The sequence below is a fragment of the Neodiprion fabricii genome, chromosome 3, assembly GCF_021155785.1.
Source record: "Neodiprion fabricii isolate iyNeoFabr1 chromosome 3, iyNeoFabr1.1, whole genome shotgun sequence".
Taxonomy (NCBI): domain Eukaryota; kingdom Metazoa; phylum Arthropoda; class Insecta; order Hymenoptera; family Diprionidae; genus Neodiprion; species Neodiprion fabricii.
The window spans coordinates 15009471-15030498 of NC_060241.1; the positions used below are offsets into that span (position 1 = coordinate 15009471).

At 36.5% G+C, this 21028-nt stretch overlaps 2 protein-coding genes across 3 annotated transcripts in view; one reads left to right on the forward strand and one right to left on the reverse strand.

The window, feature by feature from the left end:
- Positions 1 to 7654, reverse strand: part of LOC124178377 — a 61568-nt gene extending 53914 nt beyond the window's left edge. The window contains exon 1 of the mRNA XM_046561659.1: positions 7616 to 7654. The gene's annotated coding sequence lies outside the window, so the exon portion shown is untranslated. The remainder of the gene's footprint in view (positions 1 to 7615) is intronic.
- LOC124178359 (GPI inositol-deacylase) overlaps positions 1 to 19387 on the forward strand; it is a 248154-nt gene extending 228767 nt beyond the window's left edge. Inside the window, exons 8-11 of one of the 2 annotated variants that reach the window (XM_046561626.1) lie at positions 6527 to 6940; positions 11207 to 11602; positions 15589 to 16714; positions 18906 to 19387. In XM_046561626.1, coding sequence (XP_046417582.1) covers positions 6527 to 6940; positions 11207 to 11602; positions 15589 to 15868 — 1090 coding nt within the window. In that variant the 3' untranslated portion in view covers positions 15869 to 16714; positions 18906 to 19387. Of the gene's footprint in view, positions 1 to 6526; positions 6941 to 11206; positions 11603 to 15588; positions 16715 to 18905 lie in introns of those variants that run through there. The other variant, XM_046561627.1, reaches the window with a different exon arrangement.
- The last annotated feature ends 1641 nt before the right edge of the window (positions 19388 to 21028 follow it).

Genomic DNA, 21028 nt, shown 5'->3' on the forward strand with positions numbered 1-21028 from the left:
GAATCCAATAAGTACGTAAAGTTCTGCATTTTATTGTGATTATTTTGTTATAAGACCCATGATGGCAAACGATCTTCTTCTTAACCAAAACATGGAAATATGTTCTTTTTTCCTAACAATTATCAATAGCATATTGTGTTACCAGTGCGAAAGGTGGGTGATATTCGATAAGTGTCAAGTTTGCAGCATGAACCGCAAAAGCGAGTTCTGCGTTCACACGAATACGAGTGCGAAGTTGATGGCACGTGTCAATAGAAAATGCTACAATCTCACGAGTGCTAGTGAGAACGCAGCATGTACCAAGGCGAGCGCTCTGATCAAACGTGTCAGATATCGCCTAAAATGTATGACACACGATTTTGTTTTGCAACACCTATGAAGAAAAGTTTTATTTGCGAAGTAAGGAAGGTGCCACTGAGCAAGCGTAGAACTTGGCAGTTTACGCTCAATGATACAGTGCATAAAACTACGTTAATCGAAACAGCGCATGCGCCAAAAAAAGCCTTAGTGTATAAAACCGAGCATTTTAGTTATACGCATGCACCAATGTTGTTTTATTGCACTATTCGAAACGTTTTACTCCGCATGGTTCAAAAGTATAATTTCGAATCATTTGTTAAAAATAAAACTTATGGTGCTCTCCATGCCAACTCGATAAATGGTTAATTATAACATCTTTTAATTTTATTACGGATTTATTTTAATGCTATTACGAGCCCTCGTAATTTTCCGAAAAAATTCTCAAATTTTTTTAATCAGTCGTCTCTATCCATGAATTTTTAAACCCATCTCAGAAATACTCAGATTAAACCAACAAAAATAACGTTCTGTTTTCGCAGTAAAACATTTTTACATAAGTTTCACAGTAAAAGGGCGTTTTTGTCCTCTTTTTAAATTATTTTTTCTCAAATTTCAATAATGTTTTCTATTTGTATACTGTAACGGACAGCTGTTCAAAATCACATCAATACCAACAATGCCCGTGACATACACAAAACATGTCAACAACTGACACAGACAGCTGATCAAGACGACCATCGATAGCGACCGTAACCTGCTAGCATCCAAAATAATAAACAAAGACGACGGACGCTTACCAACGCATACCAGGACGACGACCCACAACGGGACACACCAATAGGGAAATGACGTCGACAGGATCATTCAACAACAGCTCCGGAGGAATATAAAACTGGCGCACCACGAAGAACGATTACCAGTTGTCCGGCACAGCGCCGAGCTGCGTCATATTGTAACGCGGCAATTCTCATCTAGAGATCATTATCGAATTTAGCTTCACGAGGTTTAGAGAGGAAATTCAAGCACAGTGCTTATTCTGAATTGTAGCAAAGAGTATCAAAATTAGAGTCCACGATAGCCCGGGACCAATAGAGGAAATATTGAGTAGAGCCGCGTATTTAACGTTTGAGCTGTAGGGAGATTTAGGAGCAGAACTGACGAATTCTGTTAGATTTATTATTTCTTTAATTTTATTTTTTATTTTAGTTCTCTACGGTTATATTTTGTCAAACCTTATTTTTGTCTACAGACAAAGACCATTGTACTTGGATTAATCGCTATTAAACATGTGTTATAGTTAAACATACACTCGTCTGTCTCGCTGTGAACGCATTCCGCATTCCAACGAATATATAACTTTATCTTGAAAAAGGGAGGGAAACAAAACCAACAGTCAGCCAAGGATTTCCCTGGTCTAAAAGGTTAGCGGTGTTTTGGGTCAATAACCCATAACAAAATATAGGCAGGCGACTCTGTTTACTCCGAGTTCGCGATTAGAAGGGAGTACTGGGAAACCCGTATCTCCGACTAGGTGACATACGCTTCTTTCACTTGTCTCCAGTTGAAGCAACGGCCTACAAGCCCTTGTCTTACTGAAGGGAGCAACGGGCGGAGGTGCTTGTTCACATTCCTAGGCGGCTTTGGTGATACCTAAGTCCGTATAGTTCGACTATCAAGGGTTTTTGGGTCTGATAAGCTGATCCAGCTTTTACCCATCGGAGGGGGTTCCTTATAAATCTACTAAATTTGACAAAAAACACACTAATAACGGGTTTATCACATAGGCTGTGGCTCAAGATAAACTGCACCCGTTACAATACTTGTTCCAAATCTATTATAATAAATATCGCATCTTTGATTTAATTGATAATTGTTCAAAATTGTTTCTCTAATCGTAAAACACACTTACAATCTTTTCCAAACCTTCATAATAGATTTTGAACAGATATGAAAATAAAAAAAAAAATTATTTAAAAAATTCAGAAAGTTATTAAAAGAATAGAATAAAACGTCATTCTACACTAAATTTTACGTGAAAATTTTCTATTTCAAGAAGGTAATTTTTTTTCCTGATTGACTAAAACCAGTTTGAGTATTTTTAAGATAGGTTTAAAAATTCGTAGGGTAAGGCCCGTGATCGAAAAATTTCAAATTTTCAAAAAATGTTCCGGGGGGTCGTACTAGCACAGGAAAAATCCTTGATGGAATTAAGAAATATCAACTGTTTACTGAGTGACGTGAAACGTCACATACTTATATTAGAAGAATAACATTGATGAAAATAAGTCATATTAAAAAATAATGTCTTTGTAATATCTTCTTGGGAAGTTGTATTTCCGAAACCCGTGGAGTGTGTAAAATATGCCCCATTTCTGAACGGTGTGGTAAAACGACGTTGATGCATGCGCAAAATACATATTAGGACTTTCATTAAAATATATGTACTTCCGAATAACTGAATTTTGTGCATCATGTCACTCACCGTGAATTAACTCACCCCAAGTCTATGCGCTATGAATGGCACCTTCGCTACTTCTTAAATCGAACTTCCTTTCACAGGTTTTGGAAAAAAAATAGCAGTTGTCGCTTTGGCTCGCACAGCGTTCAGACACTAGTACTCATGCGATTGTAATACTAGCCTTTGCGGTTCACGCTACAAACTTTACGCTCATGAAAAATCGCTCACTTTCAGCACTTGTAACACAATATGTTATTTATCATGGTTCGGTGAAATAAAAAATCTCCCAGGTGTCTTGACGTCTAGAAGGAGATCGATTGCCACCATGGGTCTTGTGCCAAAATGATCGGATTAAAATAATACATTTTCAGTAATTTTTCAACTTTTAGCTAATTCGGCAATCATTACTCGTGGCATGTTTAACCCTTAGCGGCAACATGGGGTAACTCATTACCCCACGCTGAAAAACCTAGTTGTATAAGACATATGGGTGTTTTAAGACTTCTAACCGATTGTTTCATATTTGTTGAAGAGTTCTTCAACATTTCTAATGATTTTTATCATACTTGTCTACTACCGGCAGATATCGTTACTTGTATCAATTTCAAAGGTTTTAGAACTCTAATTTCACTGGGCTAACTAGTTACTCCGTGTGGCCCCTAACGGTTGAAAAAAAAACAATTTACGTGTTTCAGAGGTCGTACTATACCCACAAAATATTTCGGAAACATATATAATTCTGATGGTCAGGACTTAATCCAGTTGACATGGATTATCTCATGTGCAAGGTGTCCTAAAAGTACTCAAATCCTTATCTATACTCCGTTCGTTGATAGAACGATACAGTGTCGTGCATGATCGGGCAGTGTGGGGGTTGGGTGGGGATAGCAAAGCTCGCGATTCAGTATCGTACCTATAATATCGTACACATGTGCCCTGTACCAAAAGTTCACGCACTGTAAAGGGACTTATAGGTGAAATAATATGTACATCGCAGTCTCATTATATCTCGGATAAATTTATTCTACTTCCTTGTCCTTATTTTCTGCCATCGGATGTATTAATCAACCAGAATAACAAAATCACAATTGAAATTTTACAAATTCAAACTCACTCGCAACTTTGCAACGATTGGCGCTTGACGGTTTGAAATCGACCATTAGGTTTGAAATAAAAGATTTGAAGTCAATCCTTTATAGGTTTGAAATTAACCGTTAGATCTGAGTAACTGGGTACCTTTGGGGGCTGTCGCCGGGTCTAACTAGTTGCGCGACCCATTCGGTAACCTGGCGGGAGTAAAGTGGGCGACGCAGTGGGTGGGATCTGACGGAACTGGACGCGTTTCGCTTCTTAAGCGTGTCATTTTCTCGGCGAACGGAGTGTAAATGTAAAATTTTATACTTTATCGATTTCGAGGAAGAAATATCGGTTTTCCAATTAAAATTATCAAGTTGACCTTGATTTCACCCCGACACTTAATCTAAAGGTCAAGTACAAGGTCAGGATCAAGTCTACCTCCATAATTCGGACAACTTTTACGTATTAATATTTTCCATGAGAACTCGATCCTTAGATCTGTGTCTCAGAAAATCGATGACCGATATACGAGACAAATCGTGACAACAGATTTATAAAGTCGGAGAAATATGATACTGATGAAATCTTTTTCATAAATGGGCAAATTTTTATTCGACTGATTTAATCTTGTTCCTCAAATACTTGGAAAATTGACAACTCAACTAAAAACTTGACTTATTGTCTATAATAATTTTACCAAAGATCCACACCGAAAGACTAGTTGTTATAACCAAGCCGAAAATCTGCTTGTTTACCGCCTTATCGAAATAAGTTTCTCATAAAATGCAGGTCGTTTATTTTCAAAGTCAAAAAATAATAGCATTTTTGAATACACTCAAGTTCGTATCGCCTATCTTATTGTTTAGGTATTATTCGTGACCTTGTCGTTTTCTAGTAAGAAAAAATTTTTGTCGGTTGAAGATCATTTTACATCAGTTTGATTTTATTTACAAAACATTTAAATTCAACGTTTCGGTCGGGCCCTGCCGACCATCTTCAGGCTAAAATAAAATTATAGGATTGTTTTGTTTAACATTCTTTACATCATCCTTATATAGAGTAATGATTAGTAAAATTTTGTTTATAAATTCTAAAAGTAGGTATATTTATTATTCAAAAACCATATACTGTCATGTTATTAAGTGGCAGCAAAATCATGACGATTCGGTTTCCTTATTTTAAATCTATAATAGTTTGTGTCTTCAATTTAAAAATTATAAATTAAAATATAAGCACTTGTTAGAAAAGCGCAAAATACAGGGTTTAGAATTGGAATATAAATTATAGGAGAGCGATGTTACAAAAATTACTTACGAATACGTGACAACCTTTTCCGCTTTGATGTTGTTTAAACGGCATGATGGAAGGAAGTGACAGGAGGATTGATTACGATCTATTACTAAAATCGATAGTTCGATATAGTAGTCAATAGTCGAAAGTGAGAATTACCATAACTGTTGTTAGGCGTGGAAATTTTAAACTATAGTATATCTGATTATAGATGACTTAAATTTTGTATATCCGTACGTCTATTAACGGTATTGTTGTTTTTACTAATATGTATCATCTCTTTGATATTCCGTTTATACCAGTTTGGGTGAGATGTTAAAACATTTGCCTTTTCAAAATCAAAATAATGTCCTAATTGTAAAGCATGAGCTGCTGAAGCACAAGTATCACTGTCATGACATTTAATATTTGATTTGTGTTTGGATATTCTTTCTTTTCTCTTTTTTTTCTTTTTTTAAAATGTTGTGGTGATAGATCATAATCAATCCTCCTGTCACTTCCGTCCATCATGCCGTTATACAACATCACAGCGGGAAACGTTGTCACGTATTGGTAAGTAATTTTTGTAACATCGCTCTCGTATAATTTATATTCCAATTCTAAACCCTGTATTTTGTCCTTTTCTAACAAGTGCTTATATTTTAATTTATAAATTTTAAATTAAAGACACAAACTATTATAGTTTTAAAATAAGGAAACCGAATCGTCATAATTTTGCTGCCACTTAATAAATAGACAGTATATGGTTTCTGAATAATAAATATACCTACTCTTAGAATTTACAAACAAAATTTTACTAATCATTACTCTATATAAGGATAATGTAAAGAATGTTAAACAAAAAAATTCTATAATTTTATTTTAGCCTGAAGATGGCCGGCAGGGCCCGACCGAAACGTTGAATTTAAATGTTTTGTAAATAAAATCAAACTGATGTAAAATGACCTTCAACCGACGAAAATTTTTTCTTATTATCTTATTGTTAACCTTAATTCATTTTCGGTTGTCACAATCATTTTTCAGTATATTCTAGTGACGCACAGTGTTAATAAGTGCATATTGAAAATTGTTTTGCTATTGTTTTACAGCTCATATGCGCGTATTATGTGACTCATTGTCAGTTACAACCAAATTAGTGGTCCCTAACCCAAATCTTCGCTATTTTGAAATGTACCCGGTTCTTAATTATTTCAAAATATAATCAAGATTTGATTGCTGAATAATTGTTCTGTGTACTGTAATTCTCTGCGTCGTATTTTTAAGAGTCACAAGACTATGTAGCATTGATCATATTGCATTTGGCGATTAGTTCGTGTTGAAATACACAAAAAAGTCACATTAGACAGCACCTGTATGAGATTTTCTTCTATGATAACTCCAAACCTCAATTTTTCATTTCAGAAATCTGGTGCCAAAAACTTTAATAGTACAAACAAAAAATGCGGCGAATAGAGGCAAAGGTGTTGGCAATATGGCTCTCAAGCTAAAATTTACATTAGATCCAAAATGTAAATATACCATTGAAGTGTTTAGTGGTGGGTTTATAGAAACCCTGAGCACCGCAGTGAGAGATCGTTGGCCAAATGTTTATGGGGTCATGTCTGGACTCCTACTACTTGCTTTAGCAAAACAAGTAGATCATGAAATCGGATTGATCAAATCTACCATCACCACTGTAATCACGTTAGCTTTGTGCATTGGTATTGGCATTGGCCCAGAAGGATTTGTGTCCTTGGCTCTTCTACAGATATTTGCAGTTGTCATTTGCTGCGCTGTTATAATATTTGGTTCAACGGTGTACAACATGGCCCAAAGGTTTGTATTCGAACAAGCATGAATATACACATACAGAAATTGATTTTACGACAGTTAATTTTTCTCCTTAGTCCATAACGTTAGCCCGTTAGAGAATTTCAACCCACAGGGTATGGCTATTTACCGCTTGGACGACGTTCTCCATTGCCAACGTAATCGACGAGGGAGAGAAATTAGGTGTCGCAGAATCAATTTCCGTATGTGTACACTGATACAGAGTTTCAATAATACTTGTAATTACTCCGTAATGATTTATCGGGTGTATTCACAGCAGAAAGTTCAGTTAGGACTCATCTTTTCGCAAATCGTTTTAACGCTAGAAAAAAGGTATCCAGTGATTTAATTATGCCAAGCAAGAAGGGTCAGAGTTTCAGATTTAAAACAGATCTAGTGTCCGACTGCGCATGCGTGGACCTTGTCGTCTTTTCATGCACGCTGGCCATCTTAAGCTTCAACTGTTTGTCGTGACTTATGGGGGTTATGTAGGTAAGGCGAATTTTTGAGGTTAAATAGATTTCACATAGTTGATTCGGTGATTCGCGAAGGCTTGGAAAACTTTTATTGTTGACTGCCTAATGACTGATGACTATTACAAGTTAGTCCAGGAACTTGAGGCAAAAAATAGGCTCATCTTAGGAAAAAGTCCAACCAAGCTATAAATTGGTATACACTTACCTTTCAGCTCTCCGAATAAGGTGTGAAAAATCCCTAGAATTCGGTTCTACGCATAACTTGTGACAGCCCAGAAACGGTGAAAAAAATTACTTTTTTTCGGTTTTTTACGAATATTTTCGTACCCGTCGGTCTTACAACTATAAGATATACTTATAAAAAAAAGCAAGAAATTCTCCATAAAAAAAAGTATAATAGAGTTTATTGATAGAACTAATAATTTCCACCGAAAAAGTTGTGAAACAACAGACTGAGTTTCCTAGTTACCGCGCCGCTACGTCCTGCGTTCTGTGTGGTGGCTTCATAGCAGCTGCGCCTCCTCTCTGACGTCAGTGCATCGATTAGGGCCCGGTTTATACCTGCTATGCCTGTTTTTGCTAGTGCGGTGCGTTAGATGCTCAGTCCCAAATCGTTTCTACGCCACACTGGACGTATATTATATCGCGTTTTCAAGGCAATTACTCATAATGGAACAATTGTGCGGTATTTGTAACAAAACTCTTGCAAGTGACGAATTTGTAACAGTTGAGCGGGGAATAGATAAGTTAAAGGTTGTGAGTGGTGAGAGAAATGATGGAATAGCACTGTTTAGTGATGTGAAATCTATCCAAGTGCACGTGGCCTGTCGTAAAGACTATACTCGCAAGTCCAGTATTAACGCTTTCAAAAGGAAACGTGCTATCGAGGATGCTGTTGGTTCATCGGGATGTAGTCCTCCCAAAAGCAAGATGCAATCGTCCGCACCATCTCTCGACTTTACCAAACTTTGTATTTTTTGCGGAAACGAGGCTGATGAGGAAAAAGAAAAAAAAAAGCGTAAGGAGCTCCGTAAAACGATTAAGCACGCTGCAACAATCGGATTCAAAAAAACTGTCATGCAGATCGCCGAAACAAGAAAAGATTCTCAGACCTTGGCTATTAGAAAAAGGATAATCTTCGAGACAGATTTGGTTGCAGCCGAAGCAAAATATCACAGCAATTGCTTTATCCATTTTCTTTCACCAGGCACCAGAAAAAACAGGTCGCCTCGTGGTTGACCGAATTATCGCAACTATAGAAAATATTTTCACCCACATAGAAAATTATCATTATTGTCAATTTACCTTCACTAAATTGAAAGGAGTCCTCGAAGATTTTCAACCAGACGATAAAACTATAAGAACGAAGCTTAAGGACCGGTATGGGGACAGAATTGTCATTACGTCAAAAAGTATAGGACCATCCATTATTTGTTTTCGGGATATGCAGTACAATATTCTCAATAAAACATGGTACGAACATGGTATCTAGAGAGGTGATGAGAGGAATTAACAACAATAGAGTCAGGGCGGCTAGGTGGTCTAGTGGAGTAAGGCTCCGGTCAAGCATCTCTAGATACCAGGTTAGATTCCTGGCTCCGTCGTTAATTTTTCGAAATCACCAATTTTTCAAATTTATATCTCCCAACAATGAATTTTCTCGTAACTAATGATACCGCACATCCGCATATCATTTATTTGACGGCTTTGACCGTCATGCGTGTGCTTCCCATCGGAAGCGTAAGATTCCAACATGTAAACATTCATCTACATACATTCTTACATCGGGTGCTCAAGAGACGAAAACTTTCTATTCGTACAAAATAAAACTCTTGTTTTCGATGCTTTTATTCTAACATCATAAAGATGTAAAAGTCTACCGTAAAAAAGTTGATCTTGTCAGGCTATACTCTAATCTTTTTCGTCGTGAATGTTTAGGAATACGTAACTAAAAAAATGAAGATAGTTTATGCAACGAATTTCTGACAGCTTATTCTCTTTCAGTTGCGCCCTCTCCTTTCTTGAATTGTTCTTGATTTCCCCACGGGACTGGTGGGAAATTCCAAGATTGCTCGGAATCATCAACGGAATCGGAAAGAAATTATCGTGGACGAACTGCAGACATGATAGTATAGCTAATGGCGGTACACTTCTTGTGTAGTGGCTCCAATTTACCTTTTTTATTTTCAATAATGATCTCCTCTATGAAAAAACGAAGAGATTTTTGAATCGAACTATTTACATCGGCAAACATGTGCGTGCTCGGAGGATAATAGTCAGTTTCACAAGCTACAGAACGTATATCCTGTCGAAGAATTGCTGCAGCTGCTGGCAAAACTCGATAACGTTCTTCTTCGGCGCTGTTTCTTTTGTTTTCGTTAATTCCTCTCATCACCTCTCTAGATACCAAGTTCGATTCCTGGCTCCGTCGTTAATTTTTCGAAATCACCAATTTTTTAAATTTATATCTCCCGTTAATTTTGTACACTTGAATATACTATTATTTGTACCTGAATGTCTATAAAAATGTCAAATCGAGAAGATACCGCACAAAAACTTCAATTTCGATCATTACATGCAATTAAATATCCATACAACATTTCTATTAGAGATCCAACACCAGATTACATAAAAACTGTTAGTGTTATTAATAAACTTTATTTCACCTTTTTTATAAGTATACTTTATAGTCCTAAGACCGACGAGAACGAAGATATTTGCAAAAGACCGAAAAAAAGTAATTTTTTTTTACGATTTTTGGGCTGTCACAAGTTATGCGTATAACCAAATTCCGGGGATTTTCCACACCTCTTTTGGAGAGCTGAAAGGTAAATGTATACCAAATTTTAGCTTGGTTGGAGTTTTTCCCAAGTGAAATCCTAAAGTTCTTGGACTAAGTCATTATAACAATATCATTTGAATTCGGCATTTGGCACAGGAAAATTTGACATGTCAGATCTCGTTTCAAGTAAGGTGGGCTCCCTCGCTTCATAGACGAAAATATTTCCGTGGTACGATGTTGCTGACTAATAGGCCTCTAGCGTACCTTCACAAGCAAAGAAAACGTGTTTGCATTGCTGTGTACATGTACGGAATCACCATTAAAGTTTTGTCAGGCATACACGTTAGGCGGCGCTGATGGGTGTATACGTACAACGGTCTCACACACACTAGTAACATGCTTGAAAGGTACGCTAGGGGCCTATAGGCCAATGTTACGCATGTGCAAGTAAGTTCCTCAGCCTGCTGAGTTTTACCATTTTCCATCTGCATTTGATCATTCCATTAAAATAACATTGGAGGAATTTCGATGAATATTAATTTTGTCAACTCTCAAAGGTATTGTTGCGTCCTGTACATGGACATGTGATATACACTGAAACAAATGATCTAATCTTCTTAAATCAGAGAATATTTTTTTTAGTTTTGTCAGAAATATCGGAATACAAAAGGCTCGCAGAACATTTTCTTTACCTAATCTTAACATGTGTTGGTTTCCGTCAAAAACTCGTTGACGCCTGCAATCAAGTCCTGATGCAAGTTTCTTGTAAAACGCAATCATGATCTAGCCTTTCGGTGTGTCTGGGTCTGATCTGAATACCATTATTCATTGTATGATGTGTCTTGAATACGAGACGAAAACAGAACAACTCATTAAGGTCTATCAATAAAAGCAAATGAAGAATTTTTGTTTGCAAAAAAAAAAAGAAAAATTTATGACTTTCTACTGTGTACCACCCCCCACCACCCCGTAAAGATTTCCTCATGCAATTAATAACTGAATTTTATTCATTAGGTTTTTAACACGCGCTCTGAAGTTTTCGCCGATGTGGTCAGAATGGTTGATAGGAGGTTTAATTCAACTGCCTCTGATTGCTCCTACAATATTATTGTCTATGGTACCTGTCACATGCGGAGCTTTATCCATGTTCATATTTATCGGACTACAATTCCTCAAACTCACAAGATTATACGAGGATTATCTAGAAGAACTGTTATTAACCTCTCTGCGGTCTAATTTCATCGATAGATTTCGAGTTAATAGAGAAAAGCCAAGTATCGAGGAGCAGATTCAAAGTGACAGTCATACGGATGGAAAACAGATTGTATTTCAGTTGATACTATTCCTAACGTGGTGCATCGCTGCCATTCCTGCTATACCTTCAGTCCTCACATGGGCCAAGAATTACAGGTGATGAATCAACCCATGATCTACCAAGTTATTTCATAATGTAAAGTAATTCATGAGTTCTCAAGAATTGACATTTTGCAAGTGTCATGGAGTTATTGAAGAGAAATGGAGAATACATACTATTGCCCAGATAAAGGAACAAAGGTCTCTTAGTTAAGATTACTTGGTGTCAAACTCCAGCATATCGGGTAGCAAACAACTAGTAATCACGAGAAAAGTACCCAAGGTGTACTTCACCGATTTTCTTCATTCTGTGATATGTTGCCATAGACGTAGAGAAATAGATGGAGCTTTCATTCATGGCGGTCCTAGTGAATAAGAAGCAAGAGAGAGAAAACCTTCGTATTTTCGCGGTCTCGCTCTGTTCGCGTATGCGCGTTTAGGCAGTTGCACGTACAGTAAAAGATATACGTGTATCGTGTGATTATTGTGGGGGCATATATTCATTCTGTGTAACTTATTTCTTATTTTTATTTTAGATGTAATATTCCATAATTAAAATTCACTTAACCAGTTGAATTATCAACTATCACACTACCTTATTATACTCATTCTGTTATACGTATTTTCTTATCTTACTATTATATTATAATATATTATATCATATTATACCGTCAGTAGAATTTATTAGATTTTAGAAACTATGAGTCTAGTATGTTGACTTCTTGTTCTACGAATCGTGTAGTTTTTCGAGGAACTTATATGATATAACTTCACTGTTGAAAATGAACACATTATGGCCCTGATTAGCTGGTTACGATAGTCTGCAGGTATACTTTACTCTGTCATATGGCGTATATCATCGAATTTGCTATTGAGAATTTTGTTCGAGCTTGTAAGCAACCTCTCATTTGCGTTATATGATCATGAATCTTGATCACTTTTTTTTATGATCAATCATAGATCAACGACATCTGATGAAGCAGCTACAAGTCTGCCCCTACAATTTCTATTTGTAGTAACGATAGACTTTAACTGCAAAGTAAAATATTCACGCAGTAGGTGCATTTGATAAATTTTTTTAGTTATTAAGCCACAAAACCATTTATTTATGTATGCAAAAATGTGTTCTGCATATTAGATCAAATTCCCATGGTTACAGGTTATATAATTGTGTTAGACGATATCAACGCTGAAATCAGGCTAAAAAATGTTGTCCGCCGCCCCTATCGCTTTTTCAGGGCTGTTATCTATGTATAAAACTAAAGTCTTGTCAATTTGTGTGCTATTAGCATTTTCTGAAGCCTGTGCATCAGATCGCATAAGCAATCTTTTGTAGCCATTTTTGAATTCTACAGCAGTCGAATTATTGTTGAATCTACCTGTACTACGCACAGTACTAAAGAAAGTTTCCAGGTGGTCCTGAGAGTTTGTAAGTCAATAACTATCGAATGTTTTCACGTTGAAGTAGTATTGCACTAATTTCAACAATACTTGGTAAACATACAAACAATCCAAGAAAATGTGTTTTTTTTTTCGAAAATGATATTGGCCCGTCTAAAGACCTCCTCCTTGCAACGTTTTTAAATACTTAATGAAACCAGAAATGTTGTTTCGAACTTTTTCTAAATTTTCTCTACGTACAAACACTTGTGTGAGATTTTTCCATATCAAATTTCTACTATTCAACATGTCAAAAATGCTACTGTTAGGTACACAAAAATGCGACGTAGCGGTGGAGTTTTCGAATTCAGTAAGTTGCAAGTCTTTGCAACAAAAAGTCAAAACATTGGCCATATTTGTGCTCAAACCTTGAACTACGAGAGAAACCTTCATTCGCCTTTTTCAAATCAAAGATGCAGTTGCTGAATCTTAATAGCGACGTACAGGCCTTCTTTTTTGCTGAAGTTTGACCAATCGTTCTAGATGTACCCAGTTTATATTATCATCTATGTCGTCTTTTAATACACACATATGCAGATTTGCAAATGCGTTTCTTACGAGCTTTATTATGTGATAGGCATCCCAAAGAATGTGTATTCACTTGTTTGTGGCTGAGTTTGAAAAGAAATATTTCAAACTAATAAAACTGAGATCTGCATTCATGGCATTGAGTATCGCAATGTTATTCGGTGCAGATGTACTATTGAGCCAATTAATTCAGCTTTAGTATCATGCAATTCAAGTAAACATTGACGCAGTACTTTAGTTCGTTCAGCCCTTGTGATACCTTTAATTAAATGATAGGCAATTGAAACATTTCAGTGGCCATTGAGACACACGGGCGAAAAGATTAGAGCATAAGAAGTTAGCGGGAGGTCACCACTATTGAAGTTTGTTCCCACGTCATAAATCACTGAATTGTTTCCCACTAAATTCAGTTTCTTTTTTATTGACATTTTATCGATTCTCAAAATAAATTAAAATTTTTCCTGCTCTTTTACTTTCAACTCACTTCTGTTAAACAGCATTCTAAGCTTATTTAGTGATGCCTGGACTTCCGTCAACATTAGTATACCATTTAAAATTGTTTTTATATGAGGCAGGAAATGCAGGAAGGTTTGGCAGCCATAGGTTTATGCCTTTGTTAAAAAGAAGTTTGGTGCTATTGCGGACGATTTTAATTCTCTAGGGAAAGTTCCTCTGTATTTTTTATTCATAATTCGCTGGAAAGCTTCTAGACAGTATTGAGAAAAAAAAATAAAACCATGGTCATTCATCACTGGAAGCGTCAACATTAGTAGTTAATATACGTCGGTATCCGATGTGTTTGCATAAGTGTATACGTGTGAGTTAGCGGCCGCAATGGTAACCGCAGTGCTAATTACCGACCCAATTGTAACTGTAATGATAATTACCGACCCAATTGTAACCGTAATGATAATTAGCCACCCAATTATAACCGCAATGATAATTACCGGCCGTAATGATGACCTCAATAACAATTACCGGCCCAATTGTGACCGCAGTGGTGACTACTGATATGAGCCTGAACTGCAGTGGTAATTACCGACCTATTGGTGCCGGTATTCGATATTGAATATTAAAGATTTCACCATTCTGAGATTCGTGAGAATTATTTACAATGGATCATAGCGTCCTCAATTCACTGTTAAATGAAAAGGTCGTCATATTACTAAAAACAAAAGTAGTACGCGTGCGCGGACAGAGCGAGAACGCCAGAACGTAAATGGTTTCTTTCTTTTCCTCCTTATTCGCTGGACTCCACGGTTTTAGCGGAGGTCCATACTCCATCTATTCCTTTACGTCTATGTATGTGCAGTATATCAAAGAATATAAGACACATATTCGTTTACGTACTTTTTTTTTGCCGTTTTACTCTTTTAGTCGCAGAAACGACTAATAGTGGCACCCTTTTTTTCTTTTTCTGTTTTATATCCCACGTAAAAATATGAAATGAGGCATGAAAATGAGTCAATATTTGTTGTACACAATAAGTAACAAAAAGCTTGCGTCATTTCTCTGGTAATAATATTTCTCGAATAAACGATAATTCTTGCAAATCGACAAATCAATTTGTCCACGGGATAATTGGGCAGTGTTAAATGCAACCTAAGGGTCATTGAGAGTATGATAAACGAAATAAATAATTTTTTGTTCGTTCATGAATTTGTTCTCAATGCAAAATGTTCATCTCGGGAGAAACATCCACGCCATATAAATCGAAAAACTAACCATCCTTGAAAACCGGAGTTCACAATCCAGCAAAATCATTTGTAATTTTATGAAATTCGTTTCAATTCTTCGAGATCTCCGGAAACGACACTAAATTATTGCAATCTAATGAAATCGTACAAAACACCTACGATGTTTGGAATGCGTGAAACCTTTTCCAATGATATAAAATCTTTCCAAGTTTATTGAAATAATCTTATGAAATCCCTAGAATAATATGAAATATTTGTAATCCTACATAATCTTGAAATTTTATGTGCACCAAAATTGATGAGTATATTACCCTTCAGTGAAATCTAAATTGTGACATTATATTATTTGCACTACATTCAAGTTGTAACTTTTTTCAGATTCAGTGTCAAATTGAGCACGGAAGACCCTCTCCTGATGGCTTGCTGGATAATATTAGTTACTTGTGGTTCGACAGGCATCAAATGGATTCCTCCCAGCACATCTGATTATCATTCACAAGCAATTGCGATTGTAATCCGAATACTAGGATGGACAGCGCTGGCAGTCACTGGAATTGGCTATCCCTCTCAGTACCAGTATTTAATGCCCCCGCTCATTGCAGTAGCCGTTGCTCTTATTACTATCCGTTCTTTTATTAAGATTTCTAGCTGGGCGTAATGACAAATTTTAAATATTATCTGACGTGGCATCGATCACGTAACTTCAATTTGGCCAAAATAGTTGCAAAAATGAAACACTGGCATGATCATGTTCAAGTTTCATTTGATGGAATGAGGAAGTTCTCAAGTTCTCCGAAGCCAAAGTCGAGTCATATTGTGTACATGTCAATTACCAGAACTGACGTCTTTATTTGAGTAAACAACGCAATCAATTCTGATTTACCCAATAAGCTAAAAGAAAAAAGAAATTGGAAATGACACAAAAATTTGAATCCTGCTGCATTCATTTTTTGATCCCTTAAATTGAAATATTCGAAATTTGGCTGGCAAATTAGAATGGCTCATTATTCGATTCAAAAAAAAAAAAAAAAAACGTTCTCATTGGTTGAACCTGATTTTTGCACAAAAAAACCAGAAGTGCCAGAACTTTTGGATTAGCCCCCGTTCCAATGATCTATGTCGTGATTATTGCATTATTTTCGACGATTTACTTTGCCTGAATTGATTAATTACTGAATACCGCTGAATGGCAGCGTTTTACCATCATTGGAACTTTATTAGAACGCGTAAGATTCTATCTACTTTCTCTGAATAATTAAAATAATATCAATAAACGGAAAAAATGTACTATAATTTTTATTTACAAGATTGAAAATGGATAAAAATGAATAAATTTAACAGGGTGTATACTCGAATCTGAAAATAAATTTCCTTGACTTTTCCAGGTTTTCCAGAGAAAAAATTTCATTTTTCCCGGTCTCTTCTTCCATGATTATAGACAGATTTGTAGTGATGCTCTTCAATTTTTTAATTTTATATTCTCTTTATTAAACTTTTATATCAGGTACATAAGTCGAAAATGAGTACGAATCATACAATGTGATAAAACACAGAGTAGTTTATTTTTTAAACATTCGTAAAAATGACATGAACTACGTGACTATTGATAAGGTATATATTTTTATGTAAGATAGATACATAAATAACAAATTACAACACATAAATATATGAAAATTATTGCAAGCCTAACTAGTTTTTTTCTGTACAACCTTACAACAGTCTACATTTTCTTTCAATCTCTTCTTTAATCACAACTATTGCTTCTTGAGCCGATGGTAAAATTTTTGATTTCTTACTCTGCAGCTCCTTAACCTCCAGAGCAATAGCTTTTCGTTTCAATTCTGAACCATTCCCCTCCAGTTTTTTTTTACGCTTGAATTCCAATGCCTCGGCATATTTTCCGTGCGAATTTCTTGCCGCGTGAATAAGTGATTTTGAGATCTCAGATCCATCTAGGCCTCCTTCAGATGAAACGAAGTCATAAACAACCCTTCTGGCTACCAGTGATTCTTCCTTTGCATTTTCCAACAGACAATCTTTATTAATGGAAAACCCCCGCTCCACATTCGCATTACCATGCGAGAGTATTAAAGCCATTTTAATGATTTAAAACGCTTGTTCTGGCCTTCCATTGTCATGAAGAACCTCCCTCCAATAATGGTTAACTCGTTTTTCGACTCTTTTGTAACTTGTTAGTGAACTCTGGTTAACGTTCGGACCATCCATCGACAGCTGCAGAATCTTTTTAAGGTCTAATGGTGAGATAGCACTTTAAAACGCGTTCAACATGTCGCTAGCTCGAGAACGGCCAAGAAAAGCTGAAGTCAAGTACTGGGGTTTTACTTCATTGACGCGTTTGTACCAAAATCTGAAATTAATATCCATATGCTGTCTTTTAGCAACTCGATTTAGCGATTCATCAAAACCTATTACAAAGCTTTCGCAAGATAAAAATTTTTCTTCGATTTTCTGTTTGAAAACGGGGGCTAAGCCATATACAATCACATACCCAATTTTATCCTTGTGTAACTGCATCTTATTGCCTATTTCACTGTCCGGGAACATTTCCGAAAATCTCTTCATATCTTTTTCGGCTTCTCGCGCTGATTTGTATACCATTATGCATTGTAGAGTCCATATTACTTCCGCTTTAGTGACGTTTTCTTTTAAAACGAATTTCTCTAATCCACGAGTGGGTGCTCTAGAGTGCAAAATCTGAACTTTCTCAGCAACGGAAGGTTGGATCTGTGATGTTGATGGCATTTCCAGTTGTTCAGGTAGCTTCGAAGATGATACAGCCTGCTGTCCAGCAGTATATGTAGAAGCGGGTGTTGTTGGTTTGGCCGACAAGCACGATGGCATAAACATTGCGATTGATGGCGATCTTCATGTTTTGTACTCTGGCAAGATATTTTTTTCCTTTGCTACGGCTGGTTACTGCCGTGTAACCCATGTTACTTAAGTTGAAGGTAGCCTGGCATAGATTACAATAAGCCGATTTTTTATCGCGCTCTACCTCACGCAGCCAATTCGGGTTATTCAGCCACTTAACTCGAAACTGGGTATTCTTATGCTTAGGGAACACCATTATCTATAAAAGGATGGAAAAAAATTCTTCTACATATTTATTTATTTTTCTCTAATTGTAAGCTTCAAAAATAACGTATATCATGAGGGGAAAAATATTTAAAATTTTTTTCTTGTGTTGAGACTTGCAGGTTAACCTGCAAACTATTAGGAGAAAGGGGGATAGCCCCGGCAAGCGGGTAGCCCCGGCCATATTCAAAATCTATGCTCGCTTTGTCTTTATTTCGATTGTTTCCATTGTTCTGTGTTATTTCGCGTCCCACCAGTAACGCGCGAGCAGTAAAGCTCACCTCGGCTTTGTGTCCGGTCGTGAAAACGTAAACATCGATTTCTGTGAAACACGATCACGTTATACTCAAAGTAAAAAAGTGTGCTCCATTGAAAAAACGTAAGTCATTATATTTTTTACCTGGCCAACATTTATTATAATCATTAAATCTTACATGCAATATTTAGTTTGGAAAAATTAATATTTATTTTAGTGCTGAAGCCATAATTCTGCTAAAAATCAAATCGGGTAGCTCCGGCCATTCATTCAAAGGCCTATTTCTTATCGAAACTTCATAAAAAAAAGGTTTACTGCAATTACATGTCGTTTGTTTTCGTAGGTGAGCGTCAAAATGGCTAAGTTCAAAGGAAGATCTAAAGAAGTGAGATTTTGACGTCATCTCCTTATCAAATTCAGCTGATTGAGAAATCAGCAGTTCCGAAAAAAGCAAAAGATCGCGATGAAAAAAAGGAACGTCACAAAAAGAAAAGCTGAATCGAAATCGCGTGCCAAAAAAAAAGACACCAAGTGCATAATTTGTGGCGAGACATTTGACGAGGACTGGATCCAATGCCACAAATGTCAAGACTGGGCTCACGAGGAATGCGTTGATATAAATCCAGGCGATTTATACTACACGTGTGACGGTTGTGTAGCCAAAGAACGATTTCGGAATTAAATATGGCAGTGGCCGGAGCTACCCGCCACTTTTTTTCGGAGGATGAATTTAAGCCAAAAATTAACATTTTTTTTTTTTAAGTTGTTGATAATTTATAATTTTTTTTGTTCGATATTCTGTTGAAATATATCTTTGTTGAGATATTCATGCGATTCCGATTAATTATTGAACCTTAATTTGTGGCAGACACATAGAAATAGAAAACTGGCCGGGGCTACCCCCCTTTCCCCTACTACGTAACAAAGACGACAATTGACTTTGTGAATAGATCAAAGAAACTGATATATGATTCTTACTTACCGTTTGTATTAAACAATTTTCAATCAATTAGTCCGAGACTTTCTCTTCTTCAGAACAAGTCACGGCTGCCGCTCGTCATTTGATATACGTAGTCAAGTTGTCTTATTCACCTCCCTAGATATCACACATCCCCCGGAAGTCTCTATTTCTGTCACCGACGCGTGGCGCTACTATGCGGTAGTGCAACGCAAGCTATACATTTCGCAATACAGTGAATTCCCCGCAACTTACTATCTATATTACTATGGGAGCGTTCCGATATTAGCTGGCGGCGCTACAAACTCCCTAGGACAAAGGTAGACCTACTCACAAACTCGGCAGCGCAAGAGGGATAAAAGATTGTTGACAGCATTGGGAGCTAATATCGGAACGAACTCTGTGTAACACGTGCATGAACTATGTGTAGTCTGAGTTTCGCTATAGGCGAGTTTTACTGCATTTCCGGAAATTTCCTGGTTTTTTTTTACTACAATTCTGAAAGTCCCTGACCTTTCCCTGACCTCCCGCCTTTCCAGGATCAGTACACACCCTGTTCAAGAATTTAAAATTTTAATAAGCAATAAAATATTTGAAAATCAGGTATAAATCCAATTGTATATAATAGAATGAAAAAAGGCCATTCGGCATCGAAATGGAAGTAGATTTCTAATGATAAATTTCGACATATAAAATATTACGTAAGAATAAGTCCCCCACCCCCAAGATAAGGGCATGTAAAGATTTTTTAACCCCCTCTCCCGCTTGGAACCCTTACGTAATTAATGAATGGCCCCTGTCATGAATTTGATGGTATTTGTGATTTGTACCGAGAACAGGCTGCTATCTGACAACATAAATTGGTCGGTCTTCGAATGAATAATTCTGTACAATCTATTACAATTCTCACGAGTGTCGGAGACATCATTGAAGCATGCAGGGATATTTATTAAAATTTCTTCCTTACTTGGAAAAGGTATTCCTTCTTTCAAGCAATTGCATAAAATATCAATCGTTTGAAGAATAACTTTTATACATCTAGATTGTTATGAGTATTTGAACAAGATGGCACAAATCGCATAAGACAAGTTATGTTTCAATTTCCTCAAAGTCATAATGATTTTGTTTCAATTATTGGATCGTTGAAGAATATAACTTTGGATACGCTAGCTTCACAACATCCAAAAGATCCAAATTCGCGATTCCAGCCAACGTATTGAGCTCCTGCTCAGTTGTGATTATATCACAACAATCTGCTCTTAAATCTCCACTTTTGACTTGTACACCAACATCTACAAACTTTTTCGCAATTGTTGGATATTGTTTTCCAGAGAAAATTGGACACATTTGATCAGGTACGTCATTGCTGTCAGTTAAATCTTTCACACTACTTTTAACAGCAGCTGTTCCTGACATTACATTAGATTCAGCTGCTACTTTAACTCGGTTTTCCCTTCGTATTCTTTTCTCTGTTCTTTCACCTCTTCTTCTGTCTCCAGTAGTTACAG